The sequence below is a fragment of the Aotus nancymaae genome, unplaced genomic scaffold, assembly GCF_030222135.1.
Source record: "Aotus nancymaae isolate 86718 unplaced genomic scaffold, 86718_ANA_hifiasm-v0.15.2.pri h1tg000015l_1, whole genome shotgun sequence".
NCBI classification, from domain to species: Eukaryota; Metazoa; Chordata; class Mammalia; order Primates; family Aotidae; genus Aotus; species Aotus nancymaae.
The window spans coordinates 2,216,917-2,234,720 of record NW_026988427.1 but is presented as its reverse complement, the minus strand read 5'-3'; the positions used below and the strand labels follow the sequence as shown (position 1 = coordinate 2,234,720).

At 40.2% G+C, this 17,804-nt stretch overlaps 1 protein-coding gene across 1 annotated transcript in view; it reads right to left on the bottom strand.

The window, feature by feature from the left end:
- Window positions 1-13,375, bottom strand: part of RANBP17 (RAN binding protein 17) — a 377,695-nt gene extending 364,320 nt beyond the window's left edge. Inside the window, exons 1-2 of the mRNA XM_064376519.1 lie at window positions 13,340-13,375; window positions 621-767 (exon numbers count right to left, since the gene is read on the bottom strand). Coding sequence (XP_064232589.1) covers window positions 621-767; window positions 13,340-13,375 — 183 coding nt within the window. The remainder of the gene's footprint in view (window positions 1-620; window positions 768-13,339) is intronic.
- Between the last annotated feature and the right edge of the window lie 4,429 nt (window positions 13,376-17,804).

Here is a 17,804-nt window from a genome sequence, read left to right as displayed (position 1 = left end):
GGCCCTTCACAGAAAAAGTTTGCCAGCTTTGCTCTAGACTACACAATCTCTTACCACAATCATTTCATAGCTATTTATATATCTGCCTCTTCAACTAAACAAAGAGCTACTTTAATTCATGTACATAAATCAAGTAGGCAGTACAACGCCTGGTTTTGCATTTAAGTATTTTACTAAATGAATATAAATGTCTAGACTGTGAATATCTAGATGGGAGGGAGGCAGGCAAGAGATAATCAGAATGCTTTGGAATCATCCTTTCATGTTTCAGAGGTAATTACAATCTGCCTCCCCTATCTAGATTTTTTTAAGTTGTTATTCAACTTCCTAAAAATGTGGTTTTTGCCCACTAATATGAGACATAAAAAGAGACCAAAAGCAATCAAGAAACTATCTCAATTAATTCCTATTTCATTTCCTGGCTCTTCCCTAAATTTGCTTTCCAGGTTTTCCAATTCTTTTCCTGATTAACCCCTTTGACAGTGAAACTACAGTTTCACAAAAACAAAAAAACCCTGTGGCAATATCACTCGGTTACCACTGCTAACACACACGAGTTCATTAACAATGACATACATCTACTGATCTTTCATGGTTAATCACTGTTACCAAATACTTACTGTTCCTTGTTCTAATAAAAGTTGACACTTGCTGAGACATTCTGGGCTGTCAATCAGTTCCAAGAGTGCTTTCTCAGCCTCTATTCTTTGTGTAAGATCAGTCCCTATGTAGAGATGAGTACATAACACTTCCAATTCGGCCAAATTCTTAAAAGAAAAAAAAAAATTTGACTTGAATGAAAAATTGAGGTAAATATTTAACCACAAAATACAAGGGCTACAAATATCACAGGTGTATTCATTAACTTGATACATGTTTACTGAAATACAACTACTTACTAGGAGATACAGTTGGAAACAAAACAGGCACATCTCCTACTCCCCAAATTATTTACTTACAAGTTGATAATTCTGCAATGGAAGAGTACAAGAAGGGGAGAACTTGTCTACAACAAGGATTTGGAAAGGTACGCCTAAAGAAACAATATTTATGCTGAGACCTACAAGGGTCAATCAGATTTTAAAAAGACTAGAAGGCCATCCAGGCAAAGAAAGAAAATTTACCAGCGCTCTTCAGCAAAATAGAGTTTAGTCATTTGAAAGCATTAAAGGTCAGTGTGGCTGATAAACACAGCAAGGAGATACCAGATGAGGTTAGGGAGATGGATGGGGGAAATGATCATACACAAGTTGCAGATAACCAAATTTATATTCTTTCTCAAATTTTAAGAATTTAAGGCTAGACGTGGTGGCTCATGCCTATAATTCCAGCACTTCGAGAGGCCAAGGCGCAAGGATCACCTGAGCCCAGGAGTTCAAGACCACCACGGGTAACATGGCAAAACCCCCTCTACAAATACAACAAAAGTAGCAGGGGTAGCAGGGTGCACCTGTAGTTCCAGCTACTGGAGGGCTGAAGTGGGAAGATCGCTTGAGCCTGGGAGGTTGAGACTGCAGTGAGCCAAGATTCCATCATTGTACTTCAGCCTGGGTTACAGAGCAAGACCCTGTCTCAAAAACATATATATATATTATTTTTATTCTATGCTGATATGGGGCTTCTGAACCAACAACTAAAAGCGCTGCAGGATTTTCAAGAACTTTGACTTGATCGCATGGTATTTCTAGCAATGTAATAATCAGTTATGTTAAAGGGTCCTATTTCATAAGCACAAAGACTAAAGCATTCTGCTTATAATCCTATCTGATGATATAAATCTAATCTCATCTGACGATATGCGACACATGGAAACAATCTAAAACAAGAATTTAAAAATGAGTTCAGCACTCCTCCTCAGCTTAAAACATTTTTTGTTAAACATGTCTTCTGAAAAAAATTATCTCACTTTGAACTTGAATAAGAGAAAGGAAAAATATTGGCATTGATTTCAATGTAGGGTAGGCATATGAAAATAATGGGATATTCCTTTACAAAATGTCTTTCTGTTGTCTTTTCTAGCCTGAATTTTACGTGGCAACCTTATAGCTACACTAGCCCACACATTGCCTCACATGCGCATGCATCTACCTTCTCATAAAAGGAAAACACAAGTTACACCAAAATGAGATCTACTCTAGCTCCCATTATTCTTTTTACTTCTTCCTCTCTCCATCTTAGTGCTTTTATAGCATTTTCAGACAAGCAAATGCTGAGGGAATTTGTCACTACCAAGCCTGCCTTACAAGAGCTCCTGAGGGAAGCACTAAATATGAAAAGAAAAACTGGTAACAGCCACTGAAAAAACACACCAAAATATAAAGACCAAGGACACTATGAAGAATCTACATCAACTAGTATGCAAAATAACCAGCTAGCATCATGATGACAGGATCAAATTCACACATACAATATTAACTTTAATGTAAATGAGCTAAATGCCCCAGTTAAAAGCCACAGACTGCCAAATTGGATAAAGAGTCAAGTCCCATCAGTGTGCTATATTCAAGAAACCTATCTCATGTGCAAAGACACACATAAGCTCAAAATAAAGGGATGGAGGAAAATTTACCAAGCAAATGGAAAGGAAAAAAAAAACCAGGGTTTGCAATCCTAGTTTCTGACAAAACAGACTTTAAACAAACAAAGATGAAAAAAGACAATGAAGGGCATTACACAATGGTAAAGGGAACAATTCAACATGAAGGGCTATCCTAAATATATATGCACCCAACGCAGGAGCACCCAGATTCATAAAATGAGTTCTTAGAGATCTATAAAGAGACTTAGACTCCCACACACTACACACAGTAATAGTGGCAAACTTTAACATCCCATGTCAATATTATTGGATCAACGAGACAGAAAATTAACAAGGATATTCAGGACTTGAACTCCGCTCTGAATCAAGGGGACCCAATAGATATCTACAGAACTCTCCACCCCAAAACAACAGAATATACATTCTTCTAGTGCCACATGGCACTTACTCTAAAATCGACCACATAATTGAAAGAAAAGCACTCCTCAGCAAATACAAAATAACTGAAATCATAATAGTCTTACAGAACAGTGCAATCAAATTAGAACGCAAGATTAAGAAACTCACTCAAAACCACACAACTACATAGAAATTAAACAACCTGCTCCTGAATGACTCCTGGTTAAATATGAAATTAAGGCAGAAATCAAGAAATTCTTTGCAACCAATGAGAACAAAGAGCCAACATACCAGAATCTCTGGGATGCAGCTATAGCAGTGTTAAGAGGGAAATTTATAGCACTAAATGCCCACATCAGAAAGCTAGAAAGATCTCAAATTGACACCCTAACATCACAACTAAAAGAACTAGAGAAGCAAGAGCAAACAAACCCAAAAGCTAGCACAAAACAAGAAATCACTAAGATCAGAGTGGAACTGAAGGAAATAGAGACACAAAAAATCCTTCAAAAAAATCAATGAATCCAGGAGCTGGTCTTTATAAAAACTTAATAAAATAGATAGACTGCTATCTAGACTAATAAAGAAGAAGAGAGAAGAATCAGACACAATAAAAATGATAAAGGGATATCACCACTGACCCCACAAAAATACAAACTACCATCAAAGAATACTATAAACACTTTTACATAAATAAACTAGAAAATCTGGAAGAAATGGATAAATTCCTGGACATATACACCCTCCCAACATTAAACCAGGAAAAAGTCAAATCCATGATTAGACCAATAACGAGTTCTAAAATTGGGGCAGGAAAAAAATAACCAACCAAAGAAAACCCACGATCAGACAGTCTCACAGCCAAATTCTACTAGAGGTACAAAGAGGAGCTGGTACCATTCCTTCTGAAACTATTCCAAACAACTGAAAAGGAGGGACTCTTCCCTAACTCATTTTATGAAGCCAGCATCATCCTGATACCAAAGCCTGGCAGAGACACAACAAAAAAATAAAACTTCAGGCCAGTATCCCTGATGAACATTGATGTGAAAATCTTCCGTAAAATACTGGCAAACCAAATCCAGCAGCACACCAAAAAGCTTATCGAGGCTGGGTGCCATGGCTCATGCCTGTAATCCCAGTGCTTTGGGAGGCCAAGGTGGGTGGATCACCTGAGGTCAGTGGATCACCTGAGGTCAGTAGTTCAAGATCAGTCTGGTCAACATGGCAAAACCAAAATCCCGTCTCTACTAAAATAAAAAAATCAGCCAGGCATGGTGGCACATGCCTATAGTCCCAGCTACCCGGGAAGTTGAGGCAAGAGAATCCCTTGAACCCGGGAGGTGGAGGCTGCAGGGAGCCGAGATCACACCACTGCACTGTTCTCCAGCGTGGGCCTGGATGACAGAGTGAAACTCCGGCTAACAAAAAAAAAAAAAAAAAGGCTTATTCACCACAATCAAGTCAGCTTCATCCCTGGGATGCAAAGCTGGTTCAACATATGTAAATCAAGAAATATAATCCATCACATAAACAGAGCCAATGACAAAAACCACATGATTATCTCAATAGAATGATGCAGAAGAGGCCTTCACCAAATTCAACATCCCTTCATGTTAAAAACTCTCAATAAACTAGGTATTGATGGAACATATCTCAAAACAATAAGAGCTATTTATGACAAACCCATAGCCGATGTCATACTGAATGGGTAAAAGCTGGAAGCATTCCCTTTGAAAACTGGCACAAGATAAGGCTGTCCTCTCTCACCACTCTTATTCAACATAGTATTGGAAGTTCTAGCCAGGGCAATCAGGCAAGATAAAGAGATAAAGGGTATTCAGATAGCAAGAGACAAAGTCAAATTGTCTCTGCAGACAACATGACCCAACAATCTAGAAAACCCCATCATCTCAGTCCAAAAACTCCTTAAACTGAGAAGTAATTTCAGTAAAGTCTCACAATCCAAAATCAATGTGCAAAAATCACAAACATATCTATAAAACAGCAATAGAAAAGCAGAGAGCCAAATCATGCCATTCATAATTGCTACCAAGAGAATAAAATACCAAGGAATACAGCTGACAAGGGATGTGAAGGACTTTTTCAAAAAGAAGTACAAACCACTGTTCAAGGAAATGAGAGGACACAAATAGAAAAACATTCCATCTTCGTGGATAGGAAGAATCAATATTGTGCAAATGGACATATTGCCCAAAGTAGTTTACAGATTCAATGCTATTCCCATTAAACTACCATTGACATTCTTCATAGAATTAGAAAAAACTACCTTAAAATTCACATAGAACCAAAAAAGAGCCTGTATAGCCAAGACAATCCTAAGCAAAAAGAACAAAGCTGGAGGCATCACGCTACCTGACTTCAAACCATAATGCAAGGCTACAGTAACTAAAACAGCATGGTACTGGTACCAAAACAGACACACAGACCAATGGAACAGAATAGGGACCTCAGAAATAAGAACACACATCTACAACCATCTGATCTTTGACAAAGCTGGCAAAAACAAGCAATGGGGAGAGAATTCCCTATTTAACAAATGATGCTGGGAAAACTGGCTAGCCATATGCAGAAAACTGAAACTGGACCCCTTTCTTATACCTTATACAAAAATTAACTCAAGATGGATTAAAGACTTATATGTAAAACCCAAAACCATAAAAGCCCTAGAAGAAAATCTAGACAATACCATTCAGGACATAGGCATGGGCCAAGATTTTATGATGAAATTGCCAAAAGCAATTGCAACAAAAGCCAAATTGACAAAAGGGATCTAGTTAAACTAAAGAGCTTCTAAACAGCAAAAGAAACTATCATGAGAGTGAACAGACAATCTACAGAACAGGAGAAAATTTTTGCAATCTACCCATCTAACAAAGGTCCACTATCCAGAATTTACATGGAAACTTAAACAAATTTGCAAGAAAAAAAAAAACCATCAAAAAGTGGGCAAAGGACATGAACAGATACTTCTCAAAAGAAGACATTTATGAGGCTACCACATGAAAAAAGTTCAACATCACTGATCATTAGAGAAATGCAAATCAAAACCACAATAAGATACCATCTCACTCCAGTCAGAATGATGATTATTAAAAAGTCAAGAAACAACATATGCTGAAGAGGCTGTGGAGAAATAGAAACACTTTTACAATGTTGGTGGGAATGTAAATCAGTTGAACCATTGTAGAAGACACTTCAAGGACCTAGAACCAGAAATATCATTTGACCCAGCAATCCCATTACTGGGTATACACTCAAAGGAATATAAATCATTCTATTATAAAGATACATGCACATGTATGTTTATTGCAGCACTATTCACAAGAGCAAAGACATGAAACCAACCCAAATGCCCATTGATAACAGACTGGATAAAGAAAATGTGGTACATATACACCATGGAATACTATGTAGCCATAAAAAGAAATGAGATTATGTCCTTTGCAGGGACATGGATGAGCTGGAAGCCATTAATCCTCAGTAAACTAATGCAGGAACAGAAAACCAAACACCACATGTTCTCACTCATAAGCAGAAGCTGAACAATGAAGACATGTGGACACAGGGAGGGGAACAACACACACGGGGGCCTCTTGCAGGGGTGAGGGGAGGGAGAGTATCAGAACAAATAGCTAAGGCATGCCGAGCTTAATACCTAGGTGATGGGTTGACAGGTGGAGCAAACCACCATGACACATGTATACATATGTAACAAACCTGCATGTTCTGCATATGTATCTCAGAACTTAAAATATATACAAGAAAAATATTTACAAGAAAAAAACATACATATACATACAAAAATTAAAAAGGGTTCCTTTTTTCCTCTCATGATCAACCCCGTCTTTTCCTTCATCTAGTAAATCTGGAGGACTGAATTTTAGAACTGATAATACTCAGTATAATTAATAAGTTGATCCTGATGGCATGCATTCATATAGGCCTAAGATTCTTTGAAGTAGACTTTGACGACAAAAAGAATTAGGCCAAGATATAGTAACAAATCTCTTTAACAAAAGGCAGCAAAAATGAGACTGATAACAGTGCCTATCTCACAGGTTTGGAGGATTAAGAGTTAGTGCCATGTAACTTCTGGCACACAGTTGTTTTTAACATTACCGGTTTTCATTATATCCCTTTAAAATATATGTCCAAGTTCCAATCCCAGTACCTATAAATGACATTATTTGGAAATAGAGTCTTCACAAATCCCTAATTAAGAATCTTGGTATGAGATCAAGATTGGATTTCATTTGTTAATAATTTGAAATGTTCAAATTATATATTTGAATATTCAAATTGGTATTGAATATTCAAATACCAATCTTGGTATGAGACCATGCTGGATTTAGAGTGGGCCCTAAATCCACTGACTGGTATTCTTATAAGAGAAAGGAGGAAGATTTGGGATGCAGAGACACAGCAGAGAAGACCATATGAAGATGTAGGCAGAGACTAGAGTGATGTTTCTGCAAGCCAAAGAACACTGAGGATTGCCAGCAACCATCAGAAGCAGCTTGGAGAAATGCATGAAATGGTTTCTCCTTCAGGACCTCCAAAAGGAACCAAATCTGTATATGTTTCAGACATCTGGCCTCCAGATCTCTAAGAATACATTTGTGTTAAGGCATGGTGGCACATGCCTGTAATCCCAGCTACTCAGTAGGCTGAGGCAGGAGAATCGCTTGAGCCCAGGAGTTCCAGGCCAGCCTGGGAAACAGAATGAGACTCTTAATTTTAAAAAAAGTGTTGTGAGCCCTAGAAAACTAATATTAATAGTAATCAATTCAATGATACCTAAGTAAACCTATTTGGAAAGAGTATGGAAAAGTCTGGAAATTATTTTTCTCTTTTGCTGTACTGATATAAAGAACCTCAAGACAGAACAGACTTGGGGTATATTTAAATAGTATTTAAATCAACAATGTTACCAGTCACTCGTTTTTCCCAACGATATTTCAAATTATTAACAAATGAAAGTCCATACAAGACAAAAAGGGAAAGGTTTGACTTTTTTGCAAAAGATTCAAAGAGAAAATCAAGTTATTCTTTCACTGTAATGGTAACAAACACATACCATACCTGGTATATTAGAAACCTTTTTAGAGAAAGGGATACACAAAGACCCTTACCCTGGTGGAAAGATATTATCTAGACATATAAAGCAATTAAACCCACAATATGGTGGTTACTAACCAATCAAGCAATCTTCTGTTTAGCACTTGATTTTCTAAGGAAACTTTATTTTTCATAGTAAACTAATAAATTTTCATCTTAGTTTTATACATTGATATCTAAGAATGATTAATATGAGAATGATCTCAGAAAAATGAATCCCTTCTCAATTTGTTGACAAATCAGATTTGAATTATTAAAGCTTTTACTAGTCTTAATGACAACATAAGAAATCCATATAAATAATTAAGAGGTAAAATAAGGAGAACTGGATATCACTCACCTCCCACAGAGTAACTATTAACTATAAACAGGCAGGCCAGACATGGTGGCTCACACCTGTAATCCCAGCACTTTGGGAGGCCAAGGTGGGTGACTTGCTTGAGCTCAGGAGTTCAAGACAAACCTGGCCAACATGGTGAAACCCCATCTCTTCAAAAAATACAAAAAAAAAAAAAAAAAAAAAAAATTAGCCATGTGTGGTGGCACATGCCTGACAAGTCTCAGCTACTTGAGAGGCTGAGGTGGGAGGATTTCTTGAGCCCAAGAGGCAGAGGTTTCAGCAAGCTGAGATCCCACGACCACACTCCAGCCTGGGTGACAGAGTAAGACCCTGTCTAAAAAAAACACACACACAAAAACAGACAGCACCCAATTTACATGTCCTAGGAAACAATGATGCAATCCTGACTATAGTCTAAATAAGGATCTTCCAAATTATTCTGGACTTATTTCTGGCCTTTGCAATTGACACAGAATTGGCCCCTAAATGATGACTTCTTTTTATATAGCAAGTAAAAAGTCACACACGTAACTATCAACAGGTGAATGCTGAGTAAAAGCAGCCAGACAGAGTATATATTATATGGTTCTTAAGAAACAAAACAGATCAGTGGTTTCCTGGCTGGGAGGAAGACAGCAGAAGAGTGGAGGAAACAGGGACAGCAAAGACAGATTACAAAGGGGCACGAGAGCACAAAGAAACTCCTGGGGGGATGGATATGTTTTTCTTGATTTTGGTGACAATTTCACAGATGTATACATATGTCAAAACCCATCCAACTGCATAGTTTAAACATACACATTTTATTATCAATTGAACTTCAGTAAAGCTGAAAAAAAGAGAATAAACGCTTTTGTTTCAGGAAATGTTCCCTAATAGTATAACATATACGGGTAAGCCACAAAAATCCACTTTAATTGAATTTAAAATCTTTTCAATTACTTTCCTGTATCTTTGCTGCCTCTGAAATCAAGCTTCTTGATATAACAAACAGACTCTGCCTTCATTTTGAAGTTACTCATTTCCCACAAACTCTTTTTTTCTTCCTCTTACTACCTTTTCCTGAGTATCCCTGAAGGCTTTTATCTGGATCTCTTGGAATTGTTCCTTCTTACAACGAAAGAGATAATACTCATCATAGTGCTTTATAGTTTACAAAAGTATTTCCATCCTTTTTTCAAACCAATCCTGAAAAATAGGCTGTTGTGGAGTACATATTTTCAGCATATATATTCTACAAATTTAAAAAACTAAGGCTGAGATCAAATATATATAAGTTGCTCAAGATTACAAATAAATGATCAAATTCTGAGTCAAATACAAGTCTACAGACTCCAAATACATGTTGTCTCCTCCCAACCTGCCCGACTTGCCACTCTTTATTTCCATCATCATCTACTGGAGATGATGTCCTAGTCCATACTTCAAGAGAAAGGGTCTTGTTATGTTGCCCAGGCTGGAGAGCAGTAGCTCTACACAGGCACGGTCCCACTACAGATCAGCACTAGAGTTTTGACGAGTTCTGTCTCTGACCTGGGACAATTCATCGTTCCTTAGGCAACCTGGTGGTCCCCCATTCCCATACTGATGGATGTCAATATTGTTGATGTTGGACTTAGCGGAGACACTTAATCAGTGGAGCATACTACAATACAGCCCAGAACCCCCAAGCTCAAGTGATCCCCCCACCTCAGCCTCCCAAGTAGCTGGGACTATAGGAACACACCACCACACCTAGCAATTCATACTTTTAGCCCTCTCTGTTCACCATCTTTGTATATGTGTATAAATTTCCTGGAAATCTAGAAAGATGTAAAAAATAACCCAAAAATCACAAACAGAATTGAACATGTTTTCCACTTTAAGTGTCCCTTCTTTTCAGTAGTTTCAGAGTTCTAGAAGGAGTGTAGTTTTACATGCTCGATGTTATCTTTTGCTTCCCCTCTCCTTAGTCTCCTTTGTACCTCCTGTATAGTAACTGATTTGCCATAATAGACATTTGGCCTTTGCTTCTGGGAGGAAATGTATTATACCTGATAGGATGTTTTTATTTAGGGAGAGGCTGCCCATACCCAACAGTGGCAGGCTGGGCACTGGCCACATCAGAAACACCACCTATGTGTTTTAGGGTGGGGACTTTGGGTCACAAAGTAATAGTCAACCTAGGACTGATGTCAAATATGTAGGCAATCAATCAATCATGCCTAAGAACTGAAGCCCCAGTAAAAACCCTTGTCTGGGTTAGCTTCCCCAGTTTGCAATAATTAGTACATACTGTCATACATTGTTGCAGGGAGCACATGTCCTTAGGCCAATAGAAGCTTATTTTTGAAACCCGCACAGATTTTGCCCTGTGTCAGCTTCCTTTGACCAATTTTAATCTGTATTCTGTCCCTGTAACAAACTGCAACTGAGTATGACAACTTTCAGTAAATTCTGTGAGTCCTTCCAATAAACTATTAAACCTGAGGGTGGTTTTGGGAAACCCCCAACTTGCAGTTGGTGTGAGAAGTAAGGGCAGTCTTGTGGACTCTGCCCTCAAACCTCGGTCTGGCTAACTCCAGGAACATATCTAATCTGTCATAAAGTCTTACCAATTATTCTCCCATAAAGATTCAACTTAACACCTCCACCTGATATTCATAGACAGTAGAACAATCAAGCAATATTTTCTAACTGTGGCTGCCAGGGCCAGGGATTTCTCAAGAGGCGGCTCTGGGAATGAGAGTGCAGGGTAGTGGGGTCTTAGAAATGTCATGGTTCGATTTGAAAACCCCTGGTCCAATGAAGTGGACACAAGCTTTGGAATCTGCCCCTCACTTATTAAGCGACCTCAGGCAAATAATTTAACTTTCTAAGCCTCTCTGTTAAAACTGCAAACAGCAGTTATCTACCTTCCAAAATAATCATGAGAATTAAGACATAAAAGATAGGAAAAGCCTAATCCAGCGCCTGCCATACAGACGATCCACAATAACTTATAAATAATCTCTCCAGTTACTGATGAATATAAAAGACCATACTGATCTTCTATAGTTTCTCCCATTCAAGTCCACGCTGCCAGACTGATCACTCCCACATACATTTTTTCATGCTATCATTGCATTTAAAAACAATATTTCTCAATCACATCTAGATCAAATCAGGTAGCTTGACTAGGAATTAAGAAGCATGGCTATATGTCCTGCTTCTGAAACAGTCCTGGGTAGAAAAGTTGGATCAAATTTTTCCTAACATTCTCTTGATTCTCATCAAGGTACCTCTGTACTATCTAAAGTGCCTACTTTACTTCTCAGTTCTCTCTCTCTCTCCTCACTCTGCCCCCTTATCTGGATTATCTCCTGTCAGATAATCCAGACACATTAATTCCTTTGGGACAGGGTATCCTAATTCACAGCTTCCTAACCAGAATGCAGCTGCTTTGAATGGTTCACAGGTATGCCTGAGATATTGATCCCTCTGCTCTCCAGGTAGCAGGGGCAGGGCTTGAGACACTGGGGAAAGTGCACACTGATGCCTTTTGGCAATGAGCAGTTTATGTTAATGAAATACACAATTACCATTTTCTATGTATGTCATGATGTGAAAAAGATGTTGACCAGTACCCTCACCTCACCCTACACAAATATGCTTCTTTACTCATCATCTTGATGCCATAATTTTTGCCTTAGCTGCCCCTTTGGTAGACGACAGTAAGCTAGAGGTAATGGGGAACATGGAACTTATGAGTTATTACGCCTACTCTAACTCTGTAACCTTGGACAAGTCACAACTGTTTTAAGACTCAGTGTCTTCATATAAGCACATTTCTAAAGTTAGTGGCAAGGCTCAACTCTATAATGGGCATAGGAAAACTCAAAATGCTAGGTTATCACTATTAATAAATGTTCCTTGAGTTAACTGATTAATGATATGATCCTATACACTAAAAAGAATTCAAATGGAGAAATTTCTGGTTTTCTTTTTTGGTCAACAAAACTGATCTTTTATTTGTCCAACTCCACTTTTAAGCTGTCTATAGAAATGTAATACGAAGTACATTCCTGGAAAACCAATATGGGTAGTTTTGACATTAGCAGCTAATTTTTCCAACACTGTGCCTAAATATGAAGAAGTCTTCCAGGGCTTGATTTACTATACACCATCTTTCCAGGTATGAAAAAATTCCAAAGTTTCACCATACCTTTTAATTTACTCTCAAGATTTACACGGGCTCTGTGAACATCTGATTACCTGTTTACAATCCATAAATCCTCCTTGTGAGATTCTTCCTGTGAAAATTTCCCAGAGGGCATGTTTACTGAAGTGGTAATACATTATTTTGACCTGAGGACCCTCAGAAATGACACGAAGTCAAAGGGTAATGTGTGGGGCGTACTACATAACATTCTGGAACTGTCGATTACTAGACAGTAACTGGTTTTAAAAAAGGACCCTTTGGAAGAATCAATAAATCAGCAAGTTATGAGTCAGTGAGATCACAGGGGGTTCAAAGAAGTCTACAAAGGGAATGAGATTCTTAGAAACACTGTCGTCATATTATGAAATTGCCTTACCTCTCCCAGGTTATCTGCCACCCACTGCCTCTCCTGGTCCCATCCCTTTGTTCCAACCAGACTGAACTTTCTGCAGTACACCATATTCTTCCATAATTATTTGCCTTGGTTCACACTGTCCTTCTATCTCCTTACCCTTCCGTTCCTCTTCACCTGGCAAACACCTACAAGTCTTTCAAGGACCAGAAGACTGCAAGTTCCCTGAGAGTAGAAACCATAGAGTTTTGTTCACAGCTGTTGTATCTTCAGCGTCTAACATAGTTAGTAGGTGCTCAATAATTAATGGAAGAATGGAGGCTCAAAGAAAGTTAAAGCCTCTTAGCTGAGAGCATAGCATCTCTGCTTCACTCCTTCCCAACATACACTCTTGGCTGGCTGCCCCCTTTTCCGTGCTCCCATGATACTCTGTGACTATTTCTACCATACATTTTTCACTTGTACCGTAATTCTCCGTGAACTCTATGAGGGCGAGGATAGTAAGATGTCACCGTTTATCCCTAGAACTTTGCACAGTGCTTGAGACACAGTGAGGAGACAATAAATGCTCGCTAAACAACTGAAAGGGGATGTCAGAGCAGCCCGAGGATATACGTGTCCCATCCTCGTAGCCTCTGCGATTCTCGCGCCCGCACCCGGCCCGGGTTTCCTCCTCCAAAGAGGCGGCCGCGGAGCCCTCCTTCGCAACTCCCCGCAGACGCAGCCCCTATCTCCTACGGCCAATTAAAGTCCAACTGCTGCCGCCGCTCCTTCGGCGGACCTCAAGCCCCAGCTCGGGCTCGGGCTCAACTGTGTGGAGGGAGGCTGACTACAGATCCGCGCCAGCGACGCGGCGGGAAGGCGGGAAGGCTGGAAGGCTGCTCCTCCGCTCGGCGGCCGCGCGAAGCGCGCCAAAGCCGGCACAGCTGGGACTCCCACCTGCCCGGGCGCCACTAAAGCCGCGGTCCGCGCGCGCGCCGCCGGCGTCCGCACCTTCCCGGTGGCGAGCCCTCGGCCTGTCCCCAGTCCCCTCCACCCGTCGCCTCCAAGCCAGGCTCGGCAGCCCCTGCACACTCCGGCCCGAGCCTGGGGTGTGCAGCCCAGACCAGTGTCCCGGTCCCCGGCTAGGGGCGGAGGTAAGAGCTGGGAGTCTGGGGACACTGGCCCGCGACGCTGCGGCCTCCGCTGCTGTCCTCGGCCCTCGGTCTCCACACCCCCGCGTCCCGCCGGGTTCCCGAGGCGGCAGAGCGCTGGCCCGCGGCGCAGAGCGCACTGACCTGGAAGTGCAGCGCCATCTTCCCGGGAGGCGGCGCCGGCCGGCCAGTCTGCACCGAGCGCCCTAGGAGAGAGAGCGGGGACGGACGCCGCGGAAGCCCCAGCCACCCGCGGGGTCCTTGCGCCGCTCGTCAGCTCGCGCTCGCTCGCTCCTCGTAGCCTTAACTGCCCTGGGAGTCCGCGTTGGAAGCGCTGGAGGGGCGGGGCTGGGAGGGATGCGGCGGGGCGACGGGGGTGGCACGCGGGGCGGCGCCGATAGGGGCGTGTCATCCGGGAATCTGAACCACCCCTTGCGCTCAAGTTTCAACTGCTGCGTGTTGGTGGATCATCACCTCCAACCTCTACCTTTTGACACAACTACCGCGACCCACCGGTCAGCAGTGGACCCTGACTCATAAGTCTTCCCAAGGCTCTCTTGACTCCTGACCCTCAAAATACAACTATCGCCCATGGCTCCCTACTCCTGCATCTCCACAGATTTTTTGTCTCCTAGCATCCACTTACCATGGACACACACAAGCCATAACTGTTGACTACCACATGCCAACTGCTGCCCTTGACCCTTGACTCCTGGTACTCAACTTCCATTGCTGCTTAACAATGTTTTTACCTTCATTTTGGTTAAAATTAAACTGACCATGTCTACATGCTCTTAAGTTGTAAAACTCAAGCTTCACCTCTTAATCCATGTCTGCATTCCATTTAATATGAACTTATATTTTACACCAAATGATTCCATTGCAATGAGAATTTATTGGAGCAGAAGTGAGTCAAAGTCACTGCTTTCTGATGTTGTTTGTTTTTTCTTCAAGTTCAACAGTTCCATTTGGGAACACTGTACTTTAGTATTTAAGGGGGAAACTCTTTTAAGCATTTCTTATATTCAGTTCTGCTAACAACAAAGTCTCTCAGCTTTTAACATAAAATCATCTTATTTCACCTTCATTTCTTAAAGGATAGTTTTGCTGGGTATAAAATTTCACATTGGCTTTTTTTTTTTTTTATCTGTCAGTATCTTAAAGATGTCTTTTCGTTGTCTTCTGGTTGTCATTGTTTCTATTGAGAAATCAGCCATCAGTCTAATTGTTGCTCCTGTCTTCTCCCATCCTCAGCTACTTGAAAGTTTTTCTCTTTCTTTTTTGTTGTCAGCACTTTGAGTTTGATGTCACAAAGTTTGTATATGTGTGTGTGTGTGCTGTATTTATACTGCTTGGGATTCGTAAAGCTCTTTAAGTGTGAATCTGATCTTTTCCTTGGGTTTTGAAAAATCTTGGTCAGTATCTCTTTAAATATTGCATCTGTCCCCTTCTCTATCTTTCCATTCTGGAACTCCAGTTATATGGATGCTAGAACATTTTGCTATATTCCTTATTTCTCTTTTGTATTTTTTCTATTTGCCTGCTGCCCATTCCATAGAAACTCTGTTCTGCTGTGTCTGAGCTGCTATACATCTCCTCTATTAAATTCTTAGTTTTAGTTATGATACTTTCAGTTCTAGAATTTTCATTTAGAAAATTGAAATTTTCATGCTTCCTCCTCTCCCATTTTAAAAATAGATTCCAAGGCTTTGATGAAATTCTTTATTTTCTTAAGTATTTTAGCTATATTATTTAAAGCCCTTATTTATCTGATAACTCCAATATCTGAATCATCAAGTCCTCCTAGGTTTTTGGTGTTTGACCCCCCTTTTTTTTTTATAGCATATCTCATGATTTCTTGTTGAATTCAAATGATATAAAAGAAAATTTGTAGAGGCTCTAGTTGATAGCAGGTTTCTCCAAAGAGGACTAAGTTTTCTTCTTGTAGTAGGCAGATAGGAATACTGGTGGATCATTAAGTCTTTTTAATTCTGGTTAACTTTAGTTTTGACCTTACTCCTTGGCATGGTCCTTACTAGGTCTTACAACTAAAAGCCTAGAATGTGGCTGGGTGTGGAGGCTCATGCCTGTAATCTCAGCACATTGGAAGGCCAGAGAGGGTGGATTGCTTGAGTTCAGGAGTTTGAGACCAGCCTGACAACATGGTGAAAACCCATCTCTACAAAAAATACAAAAAATTAGCTTGGTGTAGTAGCATGTGTCCATAGTCCCAGCTACTCAGGAGGCTGAGGTGGGAAGATCTCTTGGGCCCAGAAGTTAGAAGGTGCAGTGGGCCGTGATTGCACAACTGACCACTGCACTCCAGGGTAGGCAACAGAGCAAGAATGTGTCAAAAAAAAAAATGCCTGGAATATTTACCAAGATCCTTCCACCTTGTGGGGCTTGAACTCTAGTCACTGTCTCCCCAGCCCTGTGTAGCTGCTGAAATCTTTTTTGAGCTCTTTAGGTGCTGTTGTTCTGCTGGATTTCTTGGAGTCTCTTCATATGCGTGTGTATCTTAGGAACTGACACAAATTTAGGGGCTCACATCTCTGTAGTGTCTTTCTTTCTAGAATTTTGTCCCTCAATTCTCAGTTGCTCTTGTTCCCAAACTCCAGCCTTCGCTCCTAGCCTATTGAGACTGCTGCTTTTTATTTAGCTGCTACTCCTTGCTACCACTTGGAAAGTGCTCTGGGGTGGCGACAGGAAGGAGCAGATGGGGAATCTAAAGTAAATTCGAAACTTACCTCTTGTACGCTTTCCTTCTTTAAAGATTTGTGGCCACTTAAATTCTCCCTTTTCTATTGCCTTTAGTTGTTAAAGATATTTATCTGTAGTGTGTATGTGTGCGTGTTGCTGTTAAATTGATATTTACTCATAGTTTTATGCACATTTAATATATGTGATAGAATTGTCATACACACACACACACACACACACACACACGCACACGTGTCCTATCTTTATAATAGTTTTTGGTGGGAGATCTAATCCAACATAAGACACTCCATTATTTCAAGCCTGTTTGCAACTTCCATTCTTGACCCTTGGTTTTCATAGCTCATCCACCGTCCATAAATCTGCATTTCACAACTGAACTGCTATAAATCTTAAAATTGTCAACACCATCCCCCTGCCATTTTTCACTCCTGCGTCCCCAAGTTCCTGATTCCCATAGTCATAACTTCCATTTCCATGTCTCAAGACTTTTGTTATCTAATCTCAACTGCGATTCCTACATCCCAACATATCTAATGCCCACATCCCAAACACCCATTATAATTTCTGACCTAAGATGTCTGCTGCACAATACCCCATTATTTTAATTGCCTGTTGCTTTTGCCTGACTTCTAAAACCCAACCACCTTTTAAAGCTATTGTTTTAAAATGGCATTTTTATCACCTCAAATTTTAGGTCCTTGAGGAAGAAACCATTATTTGAGTTTTGAATCATTTAATTTTATTTTCCCAACCCAGAATATTGTCAGCAGAAACATAGGGTTGTGATAACAACAATGGAGGTTGCCAGATACTCTGTGGATTCACCAGGTAATTTTGGAAACAAGAAGCCAACTGTTTTATCCCTTTTAAATTTCAGTGGCTGCTTAAGATTTCTGTTTTCAATTAACACTCTCTTCCATGGGGGTCTATCAACAAAATATGCATACAACTCCATCTCTTTTATGTGAGTTAATAAAATTTAAGATAGAATTATGTCA